Source organism: Stegostoma tigrinum, chromosome 9 (assembly GCF_030684315.1).
Source record: "Stegostoma tigrinum isolate sSteTig4 chromosome 9, sSteTig4.hap1, whole genome shotgun sequence".
NCBI lineage: Eukaryota > Metazoa > Chordata > Chondrichthyes > Orectolobiformes > Stegostomatidae > Stegostoma > Stegostoma tigrinum.
Window position 1 is genome coordinate 74,596,012 of NC_081362.1, and position 17,142 is coordinate 74,613,153.

The 17,142-nt window shown below is 43.9% G+C and overlaps 1 protein-coding gene across 2 annotated transcripts in view; it reads right to left on the minus strand.

Annotated features, from left to right (window-relative positions):
• LOC125455175 (ALK tyrosine kinase receptor-like) overlaps nt 1-17,142 on the minus strand; it is a 977,528-nt gene that overhangs the window by 152,599 nt on the left and 807,787 nt on the right. For both annotated transcript variants that reach the window (XM_048536890.2, XM_059648635.1), the window contains exon 13: nt 7,792-7,942. In XM_048536890.2, coding sequence (XP_048392847.1) covers nt 7,792-7,942 — 151 coding nt within the window. The remainder of the gene's footprint in view (nt 1-7,791; nt 7,943-17,142) is intronic.

Here is a 17,142-nt window from a genome sequence, read left to right on the forward strand (position 1 = left end):
GCTTTTCACCAAGTCCTTTTGCCTCAAATAAAGCGAGCTCTCTTCCAAGCAACATGCAAAATTGTGGATAGGTCGGGGACAGTTGAGGTCACTTTGGGTAATTTTTATGTCATCCTGTCTGCAAACATGTCAGTAGTCGTGGGGTGGCGTGGGGTGGGGGCGTGATTTCGGTGGTTGGAGCTGCTGGGCTCATAAAATTCAGCTCATCGTATATGGCCATTTTTTCATTGCATGTTCAGCTTAAGTCTTTGTAGTCCTGTGTTGCATTTATTATATCATAGGACCAGTCTGGCACCTGTGCCCCAGCTTAGCAAGAACATTGCTATACACACAACTCACATCACCTCACCGAGTCATCAATTCCATAAATATGCAGTTCTTCAAATCCTGCCTATCTTTTCTCCCTTTTGTTGTCATTTTTAATCGACTTGCTCAGACATGTGAAGACATACTTCTGAGAAAGGTCAGACTTGAACCTGGGCTCAAAGCTAGGGACACTAACACTGAGCCTCAAGAGCCTTAGTGTACCCTCTCATAAATTTGAAGCCATGCCCAATTGTGAAATTCCAACCACATATTTTTAATGGCTATCAACTGAAGTAATGAATTTTGTATTTGCAGCCTATTTGTTCACTTATAGTCTTTTAGGTTTTCCCATTGAAAGTTTGTATATAATCCTTGTTTCTACTTTCTCCATATTAAGTTGGCAACTGCCAACATCTTGCACATTCTCCGTTCCTCCACTAGGCTCAATAATCCCTCATGTTTGTCACCTCCTTTACCACTTATCACTTGGTCACACTATAAAACATCTCATTACAAATTGCTTACTCCATTCTTCAGCCTAGCAGCTATCGGAGGTTCAGTTGCTCTGATCACAAACTTAGTATTATACTTTATGTGATAACTGTGATTGTCTTTTGTGCTACAACATTGTCAGAGTTCAAGTCAGGATAGTCTATGGCTTGGAGGGAAATTTCCAAGTGATAGTGTTTGACATCAGTCCTGTGGATCACTCAGACATGTTACCCTGATAAAATTCCAATATAAATAAATAGAACAGGTTAAAGTACTGAGGATGTTAGCAATCTCAAATTTAAGAAGAAAATACTGGAAATACTTAAAGGATCAAGCAGCATCTGTGGAGGGAGAAACAATTAACATTCCCAATTGATGATTTTTCATGAAAACTGGAAAAAAGAGTTACAAATGTTAAGTTCTAAGCAAGTGAAGCAGAGGAATAGAATATACCAAAAAATGTAGGTTGATGAACTGGAGAGATTAAAATTATAAGCAATTGATGCTGCAAAAACCAAGCGGAGTGGCAGTGGAACAAACAGCAAAAATACGTCTAAAATTTGAATGGTAGAATGGTGGGAACAAGAGGAAAATGAGGGGTAAAGAATATGTTAAAAAAACAGAACAGGGAATAAATTATGGTTTGAAAATTGTTGACCTCAATATTTAGTTTGTAAGGCAGTAAAGTGCCTAATCAAAGGATTCTACAGTTTAGAATTAAAATGACAGGCGACTAAGAGCTCAGTGGCGAATGCTCACAAATTGAATGGAGATATGAGTACAAGCTGTTGCTGCGTAAACAAATTCTCTGCTTCCTTCACAGCACCCCTTACCACCATTATCTTAATTTTAATGGAAATATAATTCAGGAGAGGGGCAAAATTAGCTACAATTCATCATTAAATATGCATTATCACTCAAAGTCAAAATCTACCCCATTGTGTTCCCTGACTCGATTAGAGACAGAAATGGAAAATCTAGATTTTACAGAATATGGGAATATACAGTTAAATGATCCTTTGTGTAACACTTACGCAACATTGTTAGATAAGCAGCTAAGATAGCTAAGCCAGATAAATAGCTAAGGTAAATGGAAGAGGCTGTGCTACATCAAGGTAAAATAATGAAATGCATAAATGACAACTACAGTGAAATGAATGTAAAAGACAAAAGTAATATAAATGGTTCAGCCAATTTCTTTTCTTCTAATCTTTATGCATGGCTCATTGATTTTTAATGGACGTATATTTTTGGTTGGCAGAATGAATAGCCAAGTTAACAGTATTTATCTTTGACTGATGAATGATGATAGGAGAATGCAAACTGAATGTTGTAATCACAATTAAAGTGAAAAGCTGACATAACAAGGCGTAGAGCTGGATGAACACAGCAGGCCAAGCAGCATCAGAGGAGCAGGAAGGCTGATGTTTTGGGCGTAGACCCTTCTTCAGAAATGGGGGTGGGGAAGGCAGTCTGAAATAAGTGGGGGGGGATGGATAGAAGATGGATAGAGAAGATAGGTGGAGAGGAAACAGACAGGTCAAGTCGGCGGGGATAGAGACAGTAGAGGTGAGTATAGGTGGGGAGGTAGGGAGGAGGTAGGTCAGTCGAAGGAGGATGGACAGGTCAAGGGGACGGGATGAGGTTTGTAGGTAGGAAATGGGCGTGACGCATGAGGTGGGAGGAGGGTATAGGTGGGAGGAAGGACAGTTTAGGGAGGTGGGGACGAGCTGGGCTGGTTTTGGGATGTGGTAGGGGGAGGGGAGATTTTGATGCTTGTGAAGTCTTTCAATTCTCTTTCAATTTCTCCCACTTCCTACAGACACAGGGGTGGCCATGGGTACCCGCATGGGCCCAAGCTATGCCTGCTTCTTTGTAGGTTACGTGGAATAATCCCTCTTCCGTACCTACACTGGCCCTAAACCCCACCTCTTCCTCCGTTACATTGATGACTGTATCGGCGCTACCTCGTGCTCCCACGAGGATCTCGAACAGTTCATCCATTTCACCAACACCCTCCACCCCAACCTTAAGTTCACCTGGACTGTCTCTAACACCTCCCTCCTGGACCTGTCCGTCTCCATCTTGGGCAACCACCAAGAAACCAATATCCATTTCAAGCCCACCGATTCCCACAGCTACCTAGAATACACCTCCTCCCACTCACCTTCCTGCACAAATGCCATCCCCTATTCCCAATTCCTTTGCCTCCACCGTGTCTGCTCCCAGGATGAGGCATTCCACTCCCATACATCTCAGATGTCCTCGTTTTACAAGAACTGCAACATCCCCCCAACAGTGGTTGAGAACACCCTCAACCATGTCTCCTGCATTTTCTCCAACTCATTCCTCACCTTCCCTCCCAGCAAATAAAAACCAAAACAGAATTCCCCTCATCCTCACGTACCACCCCACCAACCTCTGGATCCAACGCATCATCCTCTGACACTCCTGCCATCTGCAATCTGACCCCGCCACCAAACACATTTTTCTCTCCCCACCCTTATCTGCTTTCCAGAAGGACCACTCTCTCCTTGTTCCCTCCACAGTCCCCTCCAGCTCCACCACACCCGGCACTTTTCAATGCAACCACAGGAAGTGTTACACCTGCCCCTGCACCTCCCCCCTCACCGCCACCCCAGGCCCCAAGAAGACTTCCACATCAAACAGATGTTCACCTGCACATCTGCTAATGTGGTATACTACTTCCGCTGTTCCTATTGTGGCCTCTTCTACATCGTGGAAACTAAGCAGAGGCTTGGGGGCTACTTTGTAGAACACCTACACTTAGTTCACAATAAACAACTGCACCTCCCAGTCATGAACCATTTCAACTCCCCCTCCCATTCCACAGACGACATGTCCATCTTGAGCCAACCGCAGTGCCACAACGTTGCTACCTGAAGGTTGCGGGAACAGCAACTCATATTCTCCTTGGGAACCCTGCAGCCCAATTGTATCAATGTGGACTTCACAAGCTTCAAAATCTCCCCTCCGCCCATTGCCTCCGAAAACCAGCCCAGCTCATCCCCGCCTTCCTATCCTGTCCTTCCTCCCACCTATCCCCTCCTCCCACCTCAAGATCCACCCCTATCTCCCACCTACTAACCTCATCCCGCCCCCTTGACCTGTCTCTGGGCTGACCTATTTCATCTTTACCTCCCCACCTGCACTCACCTTTCCTGGCTCCATTCCTGCCTCTTTGACCTGTTTGTCTTCTTGCCACCTATCCTCTCCTCTATCCATCTTCAATCCACCTCCCCCTCTCTCCCTATTTATTTCAGAACCCCCTTTCCCTACCCCATTTCTGAAGAAGGGTCTAGGCCCAAAATGTCCTAGCCTTCCTGCTCCTCTGATGCTGCTTGGCCTACTGTGTTCATCCAGCTCTACACCTTGTTATCTCAGATTCTCCGGCATCTGCAATTCCTATTATCTCGAAAGTCAAAAGCTACTTGTTTAACGTTTCAGTAGGTAAGCAAACACAAAACATGAAAACATACTTCAATGATTCATAAAACCTTCCTTACGTATTATTAAGTGCCAGTGAGTAGCAACATATCAATGTAGAAATGTACAGTAATGAACAAAATGCAAAGTATTAGATGATTTTGCCTCAATCCCACAAGATCCTGACTGAGTAGTAGATGGTAATAAAGTGTGGAGCTGGATGAACACAGCAGGCCAAGCAGCATCTCAGGAGCACAAAAGCTGATGTTTCGGGCCTAGACCCTTCATCAGAGAGGGGGATGGGGAGAGGGAACTGGAATAAATAGAGAGAGAGGGGGAGGCGGACCGAAGATGGAGAGAAAACAAGATAGGTAGAGAGGAGAGTATAGGTGAGGAGGTAGGGAGGGGATAGGTCAGTCCAGGGAAGACGGACAGGTCAAGGAGGCGGGATGAGGTGGTAGGTAGGAAATGGAGGTGCGGCTTGGGGTGGGAGGAAGGGATGGGTGAGAGGAAGAACAGGTTAGGGAAGCAGAGACAGGCTGGGCTGGTTTTGGGATGCAGTGGGGGGAGGGGAGATTTTGAAGCTTGTGAAATCCACATTGATACCATTGGGCTGCAGGGTTCCCAAGCAGAATATGAGTTGCCGTTCATGCAACCTACCTCCTCACCCATTCTCTCCTCTCTACCTATCTTGTTTTCTCTCCATCTTCGGTCCGCCTCCCCCTCTCTCCCTATTTATTCCAGTTCCCTCTCCCCATCTCCCTCTCTGATGAAGGGTCTGGGCCCGAAACATCAGCTTTTGTGCTCCTGAGATGCTGCTTGGCCTGCTGTGTTCATCCAGCTCTACACTTTGTTATCTTGGATTCTCCAGCATCTGCAGTTCCCATTATCACAGTGCATGGCAATACATAGTTTGAGTAGCTTACTTCAGTTTCTTTGCTCATGTACAATCTTAGCTTCCTGTAATGCTCAATTATGGAACGTAATTGGTCAGGATTATATTTAACTTTGCCCTGAATCTCGGCAGAGATTACCTTTCTTGTCAGCATCAACACTCATAACTTGAGTTGGAATGCAAACAAATAGAGAAAGGTCTCCTGTGCAATGCAGAAGTTGAGCACTGGCAGATCTAATGTTCTTTGCTTGTTTTTGTTTTCTTTTGTACAAATCATTGAACTAGATTTTGAGGTCAGAAATAAAACAGAAAATATGGAAATGCAATGGATGGACCGCAGATTTTAGGTTTGAATATATCCCCTCATTTGAATAAATCCCATCATGAATGTCAAGCAAAGAAGGCAACTTACTGAAAATGATTACTGCAAATCTGGCTTAACTGATAGTGTGAACATTGACTTTTAGATAGGGGAAGTAATTAGGTAGATCCAATGTATGAGATTTCACATGATCTGTAGATCAAGTAGTTTTGATGGATTTTATGGTATTTTCTTCAAATCTTTTTTAATACTCTTAGGCGCACACTGTTTTAGAACATGCAGTTATATAACAAACTGGATTTATTTGATTAGATTGAGCAAATGCTGATTTAAATGGTATTTATTGCGTTACACTGTGCAACACATATTAACATGGTCTTTCGTGAAACATGTACTGCAAATATAGCATCTTTTCCTCATCTATCAAACTACTTTGACACATCCATATAAATAGGACGAATGGGTTGTTAAGCATAAGAATTATCAGGATAATAAGAGTTTAAGAATATGCTATGATAGAAAGTGTTCAAAGTAGACAATATAAAAGAATTAAAGAGCAAATTTGATGTATTTCTGGAGAGAAGATATTGAGGGATGTGTTGGAAAGGCCATTTAGTCACAGAGTCATAGAGTTGTACAACACAAAACACACCTTTTGGTCCAACTCATCTACGCCCTCCAGGTATCCTAATTAATCTCGTCCCATTTGCCAATATTTGGCTCACATCCCTCTAAACACTTCCTATTGATGATTCAATCCAGATGACTCATGGATGTTGTAATTGTACCAGCCTCTGTCACTTCCTCTGGCAACTCATTCCATACAGGTATGACCATCTGCATGAAAAAGTCGCCCTTTTGGTCCCCTTTAAATCTTTTCCCCCACACCTTAAACCTATGCTTTCTAGCTTTGGACTCCCCTATCCTGGGGAAAAGAGCATTGATTCTTCACCCTATCCATACTCCTCATGATTTTAAAGCCCCCTATAAGGTCACTCCTTAGCCTCCAACACTTCAGGGAAAATAGCCTCTCCCTTTAGCTCTAACCCTCCAACGCTGGCAACATTCTTGTAAATCTTTTCTGAGCCCTTTCAAGTTTAACAGTGTCCTTCCTATAGCAGGGAGACTAGAATTGAAGGCAGTATTCTAAAACTGGCCTAACCAATTTCCTATACAGCCACAACTATACTCAACGCACTGGCCAGTAAAGGCAAGCATACCAATTGCTTTTTCCACCACTCTGTTTACCTGCGACTCTACTTTCAAGGAACTATGAACCTTCACCCCCAAGGTCTCTTTGTTTGACAACACTCCCCAGAACCCTACCATTAAGTGTATAAGTCCTGCTCTAATTCTCCTTTCCAAAATGCAACTCCTCACATTTATCTAAATTAAACTCCATCTGCCACTCTTCAGCCCAATCGCCCATCTGATCAAGGACCATTTGTACTCTGAGATAATCTTCTTCACTGTCCACTATACCAATAATTTTGGTATCATCTGCAAACTTACTAACCATTCCTCTTACATTCAATCCAAATCATTTATGTAGATAACAAAAAGCACTGGACCCAGCACCGATCCTTGCAGCACAGCGCAATTCACAGGCTTCCAGTCTGATAAACAACACCCCACCATCACTCTCTGTCTCTTACCTTCAAGTCAAGTATGTATCCAAATGGCTAGCTCTCTCTAGTTTTCGTGTGATCTAACTTTGCTAACCAGTCTACCGTGCGAACCTTGTCAAACACCTTGCTGAAGTTCATATAGACAATGTCCACCTGCCTTCACCAAATTTCTTTGTCAAAAAACTCAAATCAAGTGAGCATGACACAACTTCCCATGCACAAAGCAATGTTGACTATCCCTAATCAGTCCTTGCCTTTCCAACGATATGTAAATGATGTCCCCCAGGATTCCCTCCAACAATTTACCCACCACTGACATCACGCTCACTGGTCTATAGTTCCCTGATGTTTTCTTAAATAATGGTACCACATTAGCCATCCTCCAGTCTTCTGGCATCTCACCCATGGCTATCAATGATATCAATGTCTCAGCAATCACTCCCTTCGCTTCCCACAAAGTTCTGGGATACACTTGATCAGGTCTAGGGATATATCCAACTGTGTGCATTTTAAGACATCCAGCGCCTCCTCCTCTGTAATATGGATACTTTTCAAGATATCACTACATACTTCTCCAATGATGGGGTCGAGATCAATAAAATAAAAACAGTTTTCAGCACCATGGATGATTGTGATTCCATTAATTATTCATGTTGCTATGAAGGAAAGAAGTATGTAAAGTTAACTAGATAGCTACTTACATTAGGACAAGCATCTTCTCCCTGTTGTCCAACCAGTATGTATAGAATTAGATCTTTTTCTAGTTGGAAAATGGCTTGCACTAACACACCATGAAATCTTCTAAAGTTTCCCTTTCCTCCTATGCCTCCAGCAGCTCCGTATGCTGATATCCTGCAGGTAGAAGTCAAAATTGTTTACTTAATTCATACATTCTCCTTCAATATCATGTTCCAAAACCATGATCTCAACCAACTGGAAGGATAAGGGCAGCAAGTGAGTCGTAGCATCAGGCCGCCTGCAAGTTCCCTTTCAAGCTAGTCACCATTCTGACATGGAACTGTACTCGCATTCTTTCAATGTCACTGGATCACAATCCTGGAAGTCTTTTCCTAACAGAACTGTGTGGTGTACATACACCAAATGGACTACCACAGTTCAAGCCAGCAGCTCCTCACCATCATCTCAAGTGCAATTAGGAATGAATGAGAAACTTTGGACTAGCCAGGAAAACCTACACTCCATGGAAAGATTCATAAGAAAGAAACTTCCAATTCCCAATATTGTAACCATTAGATGTGACATTGACAATCATTTCAATATTTACTAAGTAGTGATTGAGATTCTACAGGGCCAGTGTTATGGTGATGGAATAAAGGTTGGGAAATATGGTAGTATCAATTATCCTGAACTCTGTGGAACTTTATATTTTGTTCTTCAGATTTCTCATTCTACAACCAGCCTGATGAACAAAACTATGGAGCAGGAACTTCATTACATAGCAAATAAGCCTCGTCCTGTACGAGGTCCATAATTTTAGAACCAGGAATTGTCATCAGAGAAAGGATGGAGGAATTTGTGGGGTTGGGGGGGTTTAATGAAAATGTGACATTAATGGATAGTTTCTTGGGGATTGAAGGAAATACTCTTTTTTTCTCCTGGAACACAAACTGTGGTGCAAATACCTTTCTTAGCTAAGGATCTGATTGTTCTTGAGTCCTTTAAGCTGCTAAATTTCCCAAGGTTGAAACACAAGTAATAGGGACTCTAAATAGAAATCTCATTAAAATGGAGATACACAGATATTTTAAAAGGTTTCAATGACTGACCTATCTCCAAGGGGTGGATTAGTTGCCTGGACCTCATTTTGCCTTTGTTTAGACTAGAAGTGGGCAGCTTTGAAACTTGATTTTGAAAATGTCAACATAATTTCTTTTAGCTTACCAATCAACCAAACCCATGCACTTTTAAATCAAATGCTGCCCTGCCCTATTCCAGCTCTACATGTTTAGGAAGCCATCATAAAATGTTAGCCTCCTCTGTGTGCTTTCTATTTCCATCTAAGGGGCCAGCTCTATACTTTTTTATGAAAAATCTCTTTAAAGCTTAGCTCATCGTCATCAAATCCCTACATTTGATAATGGAATGGAATCAAACAATTAATTGAATCAATTCCCAACAAGTCTACACCACCCCAACAGAAGGGATTCCATCCAGACCTATCCCCACACCCTTTCCTTATAACTTTTCCCTGCATTTCCCATGGCTAATCCACCTAACTTATATAAACCTGGGTATTACAGGCAATTTAGCACGGCCAATCCACCTCACTTGCATATCTTCGGACTGTGGGAGGAAACTGGAGCACCTGGAGAAAACCCATGCAGGGAATGTGCAAATCCACATAGACAGTCGCCCAAGGGTGGAATGAATCCCTGGTTTCTGGCACTGTGAGGCAGCAGTGCAAACCAGTGAGCCACCATGCTAACTTTTTGACTTAGCAGTGCTTATCCTTTTCATTTTCTATCTTTCTAGCTTGACAAGGATTTTTATTATATCTATTAAGTCTAAAGTGTCTTGGGATTTAAACATCAAAAGAGCTTAAGAAATGAAAGCCTTTGTCAATGCCTGATTCTGATTTCCTTTCCTAACAACCTCCTGCAGCTGCAAGGGGGCAGAAAATACACAATCATCTTATCCATGAGAGATTGGGAATTGTAGATGCTGGAGAATCTGAGATAACAAAGTGTACAGCTGGATGAACACAGCAGGCCAAGCAGCATCAGAGGAGCAGGAAAGCTGACGTTTCGGGCCCAGATCCTTCATTTCTGAAATGTCAACTTTCCTGCTCCTATGATGATGCTTGGCCTATTGTGTTCATCCAGCTCTACATCTTGTTATCTCAGCTTATCCATGACTATGGCTTCCCCATTGTTTCTATTCACTACCGATTATTTCCATTAAGTGGGAATGCATGAGCATTAGCCAAACAAGCACATATAACATTTCACTTAAGGGCTCAGTGGTGCAGTGTTAATTTGTCCTACCTTTGAGCCAAGTAGGTCTGTGTTCAAGTCCTACCTGCTCCAAATGTTGTAAAACTTCAGCTAGCTTTTGTAAGATGTGCAACAGTAACTCCAGGACACAATTTGGGGGATGTCTTCCGTTAATGATCAATATGTTGGGAGACCCAACACCATAGGTTTGCTATTTTCATATGTAAGGAGACTAGGAATCACTTGAGGCTTGCAAGTTGCTGTTTTAGATGTCACTGGCATATAACATTGCTGCTGGCATGTTTCTGAGAGAGATCATGTGCAGCAGATGGCCATCTGAAGATCATGTCACATGTTGATATTTCATAAAAAAAGGTGCAACAATGTTCAACTTCTTCTTGAGTGGTCAGTGTCTACCTTGCCCTATTATGTTTTTGGTAGGTCATATTAGTCATCTATAACCTCTGATATGAACCTTCCTTCCATCCTAGTTGAAAATATGCAGAAGATAGCCTTAAACAGAAGAAGGTGTAGAAAGTTCATAGGAAGAGGAAGAGTTCTCAATTCAGTTCCTTTCAGATGTCAGTGCACGCTACAAAAACAATTGAAAACTTAATTTATTGTCAAATACACTTGCTCATGGATTAGGTGAAGATATGATAAGCAAGAAATCAAATATTAATACTGTATCTAAAAAAACACCCAAAAGCCAAAGAACTGTGGATGCTGGAAATCAGAAACAAAATTAGAAACTATTGTAAAAACTCAGCAGACGTGGCAGCATCTGTGGAGAGAAAGCAGATTAACGTTTTGGGTCCAATGGCTTGTCTTCAGAATGAATGTTGTATTGTTGTCTTCTGCCATAAATAATTGACTGGGGAAGGTCAGTAGGTAACATTACTCAAGGCAAAATGGGAACATGCTGCAGCATGACCAGTTAATTTGACGAATTCAGGGAAAAACCCGCTCTATGTTTTCTCACATTGATAGAAGCCTTGTTTTTATGGCCAGATGCCTGTATCTCAAAGGAGCAGCAACAACATAGGAGAGGACTGAAGAATCAAACTCTATAAATATATAATGAAAGGCTTGCTCTAACTATCAAAGTAATTGGAAATCAATCCACTTTTTCATAAAACATTAGTCTGTAAGCAACTGTTGATAAGTTGTTAAAACTCTTGTCCTTCCTGGTTTTCAAATGTTACACTTGTAGGTAACTTTGACCAATCATACTATATTTGCTCTGTAGTGTCAAAGTCAGCACTAATGGGTGCTGGAAATAAATGAAAGGCAACATAGGGCTTTCACAGCTAAGGATGAACAGCAAAAGAACTGCACTGAGAGTGTAAATATATTACCCAATTTTCTACTTTTCTAAAACACTCAAATCCTGAAGCAAGGTCCAGCACATTCATGACAGGCAGCTAAACCGATTAGTTAGCAGCAGTTTGCTGTGTCAACATCTCAGTTTTAACCATAAATACAGCTGACGGAAGAATTGCATACCTAGTGCTGAACAGGTTAATATTGAGATTGACTAATACCACATCAAATTTGGTGGTCAAGAGGATTGATTTTAGCATGAAAACATAAACTTACAGTGTTCTTTAGGACTCATGCATTTTCTAAGCTACTGAGGCAAAAGGACGTGGTGAGAAACCTAACAGGATTACACTGCTCAAGCCTTAAACCAGAGAAGGGGTGGCGAAGGAATGCTTATGCTACGGAAACTGTGATGTCTGAATCTCACACATCATTAATAATGCACAAAATGATCAGGTGCTTATAGTGGCAAAGAGATACACTGTGCATTGCGACTCGCCACATGTTGCATTGCCCCCCCATTAGCTTTGTGAAAATGACATCCTGTGTTTAATCTTACTCTGATTTCCATGAAGTTGCTGCTTTTGCACATTATATGCTCGTTCAATTCACTGAGGAAAATTAACTCACATAATTAACATGATAAGTATCCTCTTGACAGTGCGATAATTGTGAATGACATTCAATCAATCTGTGTTTCTCAAATGTGGAGGTTGTAAATTTTAGGGCAAATTAAAAATGAAAACATTAAATATTTTCCTTATTTTTCCTTTCTGTTGTTTTCCTTGTTAGGCCTCTTAATGCAATCTTTCTCTCCCTCTATCTCTGTTTCTAAATCAGATTTGGCATCAAATCCATCCGGCACGGTGGCTCAGTGGTTAGCACTGCAGCCTCACAGCACCAGGGTTCAATTTCAGCCTTGGGCGACTGTCTGTGTGGAGTTTGCACATTCTCCCTGTGTCTGCGTGGGTTTCCTCTGGGTGCTCCGGTTTCCTCCCACAGTCCAAAGATGTGCAGGCTAGGTGGATTGGCCATGCTAAATCGCCCGTAGCGTTCAGGGTTGTGTGGGTTCTCAGGGGATGGGTCTGGGTGGGATGCTCCAAGAGGTGGTGTGGACTTGTTGGGCTGAAGGGCCTGCTTTCACACTGAAGGGAATCTAATCTAATCTAATTCACCCTCCTTTTAGTGTCTCCTTTGTTTGTTTCTCAATGTTTAAATGTCATTGGTTAAGATGGTCCCCTGAGAGTTCCATTGTTCACCAAGTTGCTAGATGACCTGCAAACTCATTGCACCTTGAGCAATTCACACATTAGCAGAAATCTGAGCAATTTCCAGCAAGCTGTTTTAAAACTTAAACATTCAAGGACAAGTGCAAATGCAACAGTGCACTTTGCCTGCTACCCAAGTCATTTGGCCCAATAATGTTTCCTTGGATTAGGTTGAGTCCCATAGTTTGCAATGATGAAGTAGGATATAACAACTAAATGTCAGCTTGACAGAACAAATGCAGAAGGGGAAAGCTCATTTGGCTCATCAGGCCTGCAACATCAGAGACAAAGGGAAGCCCACTGGAGCTAGGAATTGAGGCATACAGATGCAGAATTTTGCAAAACCTAACAGCATATTGATTCCTGGCTCTATCCCATACCCAGGTCATTTTCATAAATGTGAGATTGAGGAATGGTAAGGCAACCTGTCCTCAAAAGGGGTGTTGAACCCAAGCCAGTAAATTCGTGGTGATGTAAGACCGATTGCTGGAAGCCCACTGAGATTTTTCAGTTAAGCTCCAGTTTTCTGAGGCAGTGGAAATGGTAGATCAGAGGAGCGGGACTCAAAGGAGACTTGCTTGGCAGACCTCCCTGTCTGCCTGAGGCAGCAGCAGACCAGCTTGTAGAGGCATCCCCCTCCCAAAAGTAGTGGCCCCAGATGCTGAACCTGTTGTGTCTGGTTCTGAAAAGGTTAAAATGAAGAAGTACCAAAAGCACCATCCACCACGATGAAGTCACATGAACCTGTAGGCTGAACAGCTCAGGGTCTCAGAGGAGTAAGACCTACTGCCTGGTCCTCTTCATGGTCTCTGTAACAATGGGCTGAATCTTACCATGGGTTCTCTCACACAATCTTCCAAACTTTCCTTATTGGCCATTACCATGCCCCTAAGGCACCTCATTCATTGCATTTCCCACTTGCCACAGCCATAAGTACTCGCCCTTGCTGGGATATCCTCCTCCTGGTGCCATGCCATTTTTAATGCCCAGTTGTACATGCGGTCAAGTTCTGGCAGTTCCCAGCTACATCCATTGTTCCGAACAATTGCCCTAGACATGTCAGGCAGACAGAAATTGTAACCTCGCTGTCTGGAGTTCAAGTTGAACAGCAGATGTTTGCAGTCACTGCCCATGGAGTCTGCCCTGTGACGTGAGAGACAGAGAGAGGTCTGGCGGAGCAAGTGACAAGCTGGAGGTTCCAGGTTACCTTTCTGATTTGAATGTCAGAAATTGTCAAGTTTCTATTTGGTGGGTGGGAGAATGGGGCACAGCATTTCAGTGAGAAGAAATGAGGATTACACTATATGCTAATAGATGACTTTTTTTTGGCTCTCAACACTTGGGAACAATTTGCTCCCAAAGTCAGGAATCTTCTCACTGTCAATCTCTCTCAATTCCCCTAGCTTTCTCACCAATGGCCACATTATCCAGCATATGAGAATATTCCACCCAAAGCCTGATTGTGAAATCAGAAATTTGTGGGGAGATGGGGAATTGCAAATTTAATTATACTCTCAAATGCATAACTCTAATACAGAGAAAAATCTTTCGAGGTGATGTTGTATATCATTCTGTAAAGGTTGATATTGAGGAGCACAAACGTGCGACCATCCACTACAATGAATCCAGAAGTCTTGTGGGCAGCAGAGCAAAACAACTCAGAGGAGTAAGACCTACCATTCAGGTTCTCTTCACAGGCTTTGGAACGATGTCCATGGTATCAATGAAACCTACAGTAAGTTGCTATCATGCAATAAACTAATTCTTAGTTGATATCATAGCCTCTTTGAGATAGATGAGTAAGTTGCTTTCCCCTCCCACACTAGACCAAGGAGGCTCTGTACATTGCTACACTAAAACAGCATAGCAACAGAAAACCTACCCCTTGGCAATGAACAGACTTGGTTTAGCTTCTTTTGCCACGGAATCTATTTTTATTCCATTTGGGACACTGTCTCCCTCACTTAGAGGGAGCAGTTTTCAGTCAAGATAAGGGAGGCACCTTTCAGTCATGGGGTCCTGAAAAAGTCAGTCAATGGCAATCTCCAAGATCAGTTCAGGTGCTTGGGCAGGGTCAGTTAGTCAATTAGAGTGGTCAGGGTTAGCTTCCTCTCTTTGCAGGGGGTGAGGACCCAAATGTCCTGGCTCATTTGGCTCTATTATGGCCTGTATTTTCTTTGGTTGAAAGACAGGGGAGAGATTAAGTGAGGTGAGATTTTCTGACACAGCTGCTGGTACAAGCACAGATGGGAGAAAGGCAGTGAGATGGCTTGAGGCAGCACAGAGGTCACATAGAGTTACTTGCATCAGGGAGTTTGACTGGGTGAGACTGAGTGAGGGAAGCTGTTGCCAGTATTGAGAGTGGTAGAGTGAAGCTTACAGGAACATGGGGTGCAGTAGCAGAGTTAGAGTGAGTGAAACAGATTTGAATGAAAATGTTGGCAGGGTAGAGAAAGCTACAGCTCTTCTTCCTACATTGTTGAGTGTTCCTTCAGACAGTTGAGATTGCAGTGTCCCAGGTAGCAAACTCAGACTATGATGACAGTGTCTGGGGTTGAAGCCTCCTCTGCCAGTCCAGGGGAAAAAGATGTTGCTTGTCTGAGCCACCTTATCCTCCAAATCTCCAGGTATTATCTACGAGCAATTGACTCAGTGTTTATCGGCATTTTAAAGATGGTGTTTTTATTTATTTTTTCATGGAATGATGGCATTGCTGACCAGGCCCATCCCTAATTGCCCAGAGGCTGGTTAAGAGTCAGCCACATTGCTGTGGGCCTGAAGTCACATGCAGGCCAAACCAGGTAAGGATGGTAGTGATAATGGGAACTGCAGAATGGCTGGAGAATCCAAGATAACAAAGTGTGGGGCTGGATGAACACAGCAGGCCAAGCAGCATCTCAGGAGCACAAAAGCTGATGTTTTGGGCCTAGACCCTTCATCAGAGAGGGATACGGGGAGAGGGAACTGGAATAAATGGGGAGAGAGGGGGAGGCGGACCGAAGATGGAGAGAAAAGAAGATAGGTGGAGAGGAGAGTATACGTGAGGAGGTAGGGAGGGGATGGGTCAGACCAGGGAAGACGGACAGGTCAAGGAGGCGGGATGAGGTGGCAGGTAGGAAATGGAGGTGCGGCTTGAGGTGTGAGGAAGGGATGGGTGAGAGGAAGAACAGGTTAGGGAAGGGGAGACAATCCCCCTCCACCGACACCCTCATCCGCCTAGCCGAATCCGTCCTCACCCACAACAACTTCGCTTTCGATTCCTCCCACTTCCTACAGACAAAGGCGTGGCCATGGGTACCCGCATGGGCCCAAGCTATGCCTGCCTCTTTGTAGGTTACATGGAACAGTCCCTCTTCCGCACCTACACAGGCCCCAAACCCCACCTCTTCCTCCATTACATTGATGACTACCGGCGCCGCCTCTTGCTCCCCAGAGGAGCTTGAACAGTTCATCCACTTCACCAACACCTTCCACCTGAACCTCAAATTCACCTGGGCCATCTCCAACACATCCCTCACCTTCCTGGACCTTTCAGTCTCCATCTCAGGTAACTAGCTAGAAACTGATGTCCATTTCAAGCACACTGGCACCCACAGCTGCCTAGAATACACCTCCTCCCACCCACCCTCCTGCAAAAATTCCATCCTGTATTCCCAATTCCTCCGCCTCCGCTGCATCTGCTTCCAGGATGAGGCATTCCACTCCCGCACATTCCAGATGTCCATGTTCTTCAAGGACCACAACTTTCCCCCCGAAATGTTCGAGAATGCCCTTGACTGCGTCTCCGGTATTTCCTGCAACACATCCCTCACACCCCGCCCCTGCCATAACCGCCCCCAGAGGATCCCCCTCATTTTCACATTCCACCCCACCACCCTCCAGATACAACTCATCATCCTCCGACACTTCCACCATCTACAATCCGACCCCACCACCCAAGCTATTTTTCCATCCCCACCCTTGTCTGCCTTCCGGAGAGACCACTCTCTCCGCGACTCCCTTGTCCGCTCCACACTCCCCTCCAACCCACCACAGCCGGCACCTTCCCCTGCAACCGCAGGAAGTGCTACACTTGCCCCCACACCTCCTCCCTCACCCCTATCCCAGGCCCCAAGATGACCTTCCATATCAAGCAGATGTTCACCTGCACATCTGCCAATGTGGTATACTGTATCCATTGCACCCGGTGTGGCTTCCGCTACATTGGGGAAACCAAGCAGAGGCTTGGGGACTGCTTTGCAGAACACCTCTGCTCGGTTTGCAACAAACAACTGCACCTCCCAGTCGTGAACCATTTTAACTCCCCCTCCTATTCCTCAGACCACATGTCCATCATGGGCATCCTGCAGTGCCACAATGATGCCACCCGAAGGTTGCAAGAACAGCAACTCATATTCCGCTTGGGAACTCTGCAGCTCAATGGTATCAATGTGGACTTCACCAGCTTCAAAATCTCCCCTTCCCCCACTGCATCCCAAAACCAGCCCAGCTGTCTCAGCTTCCCTAA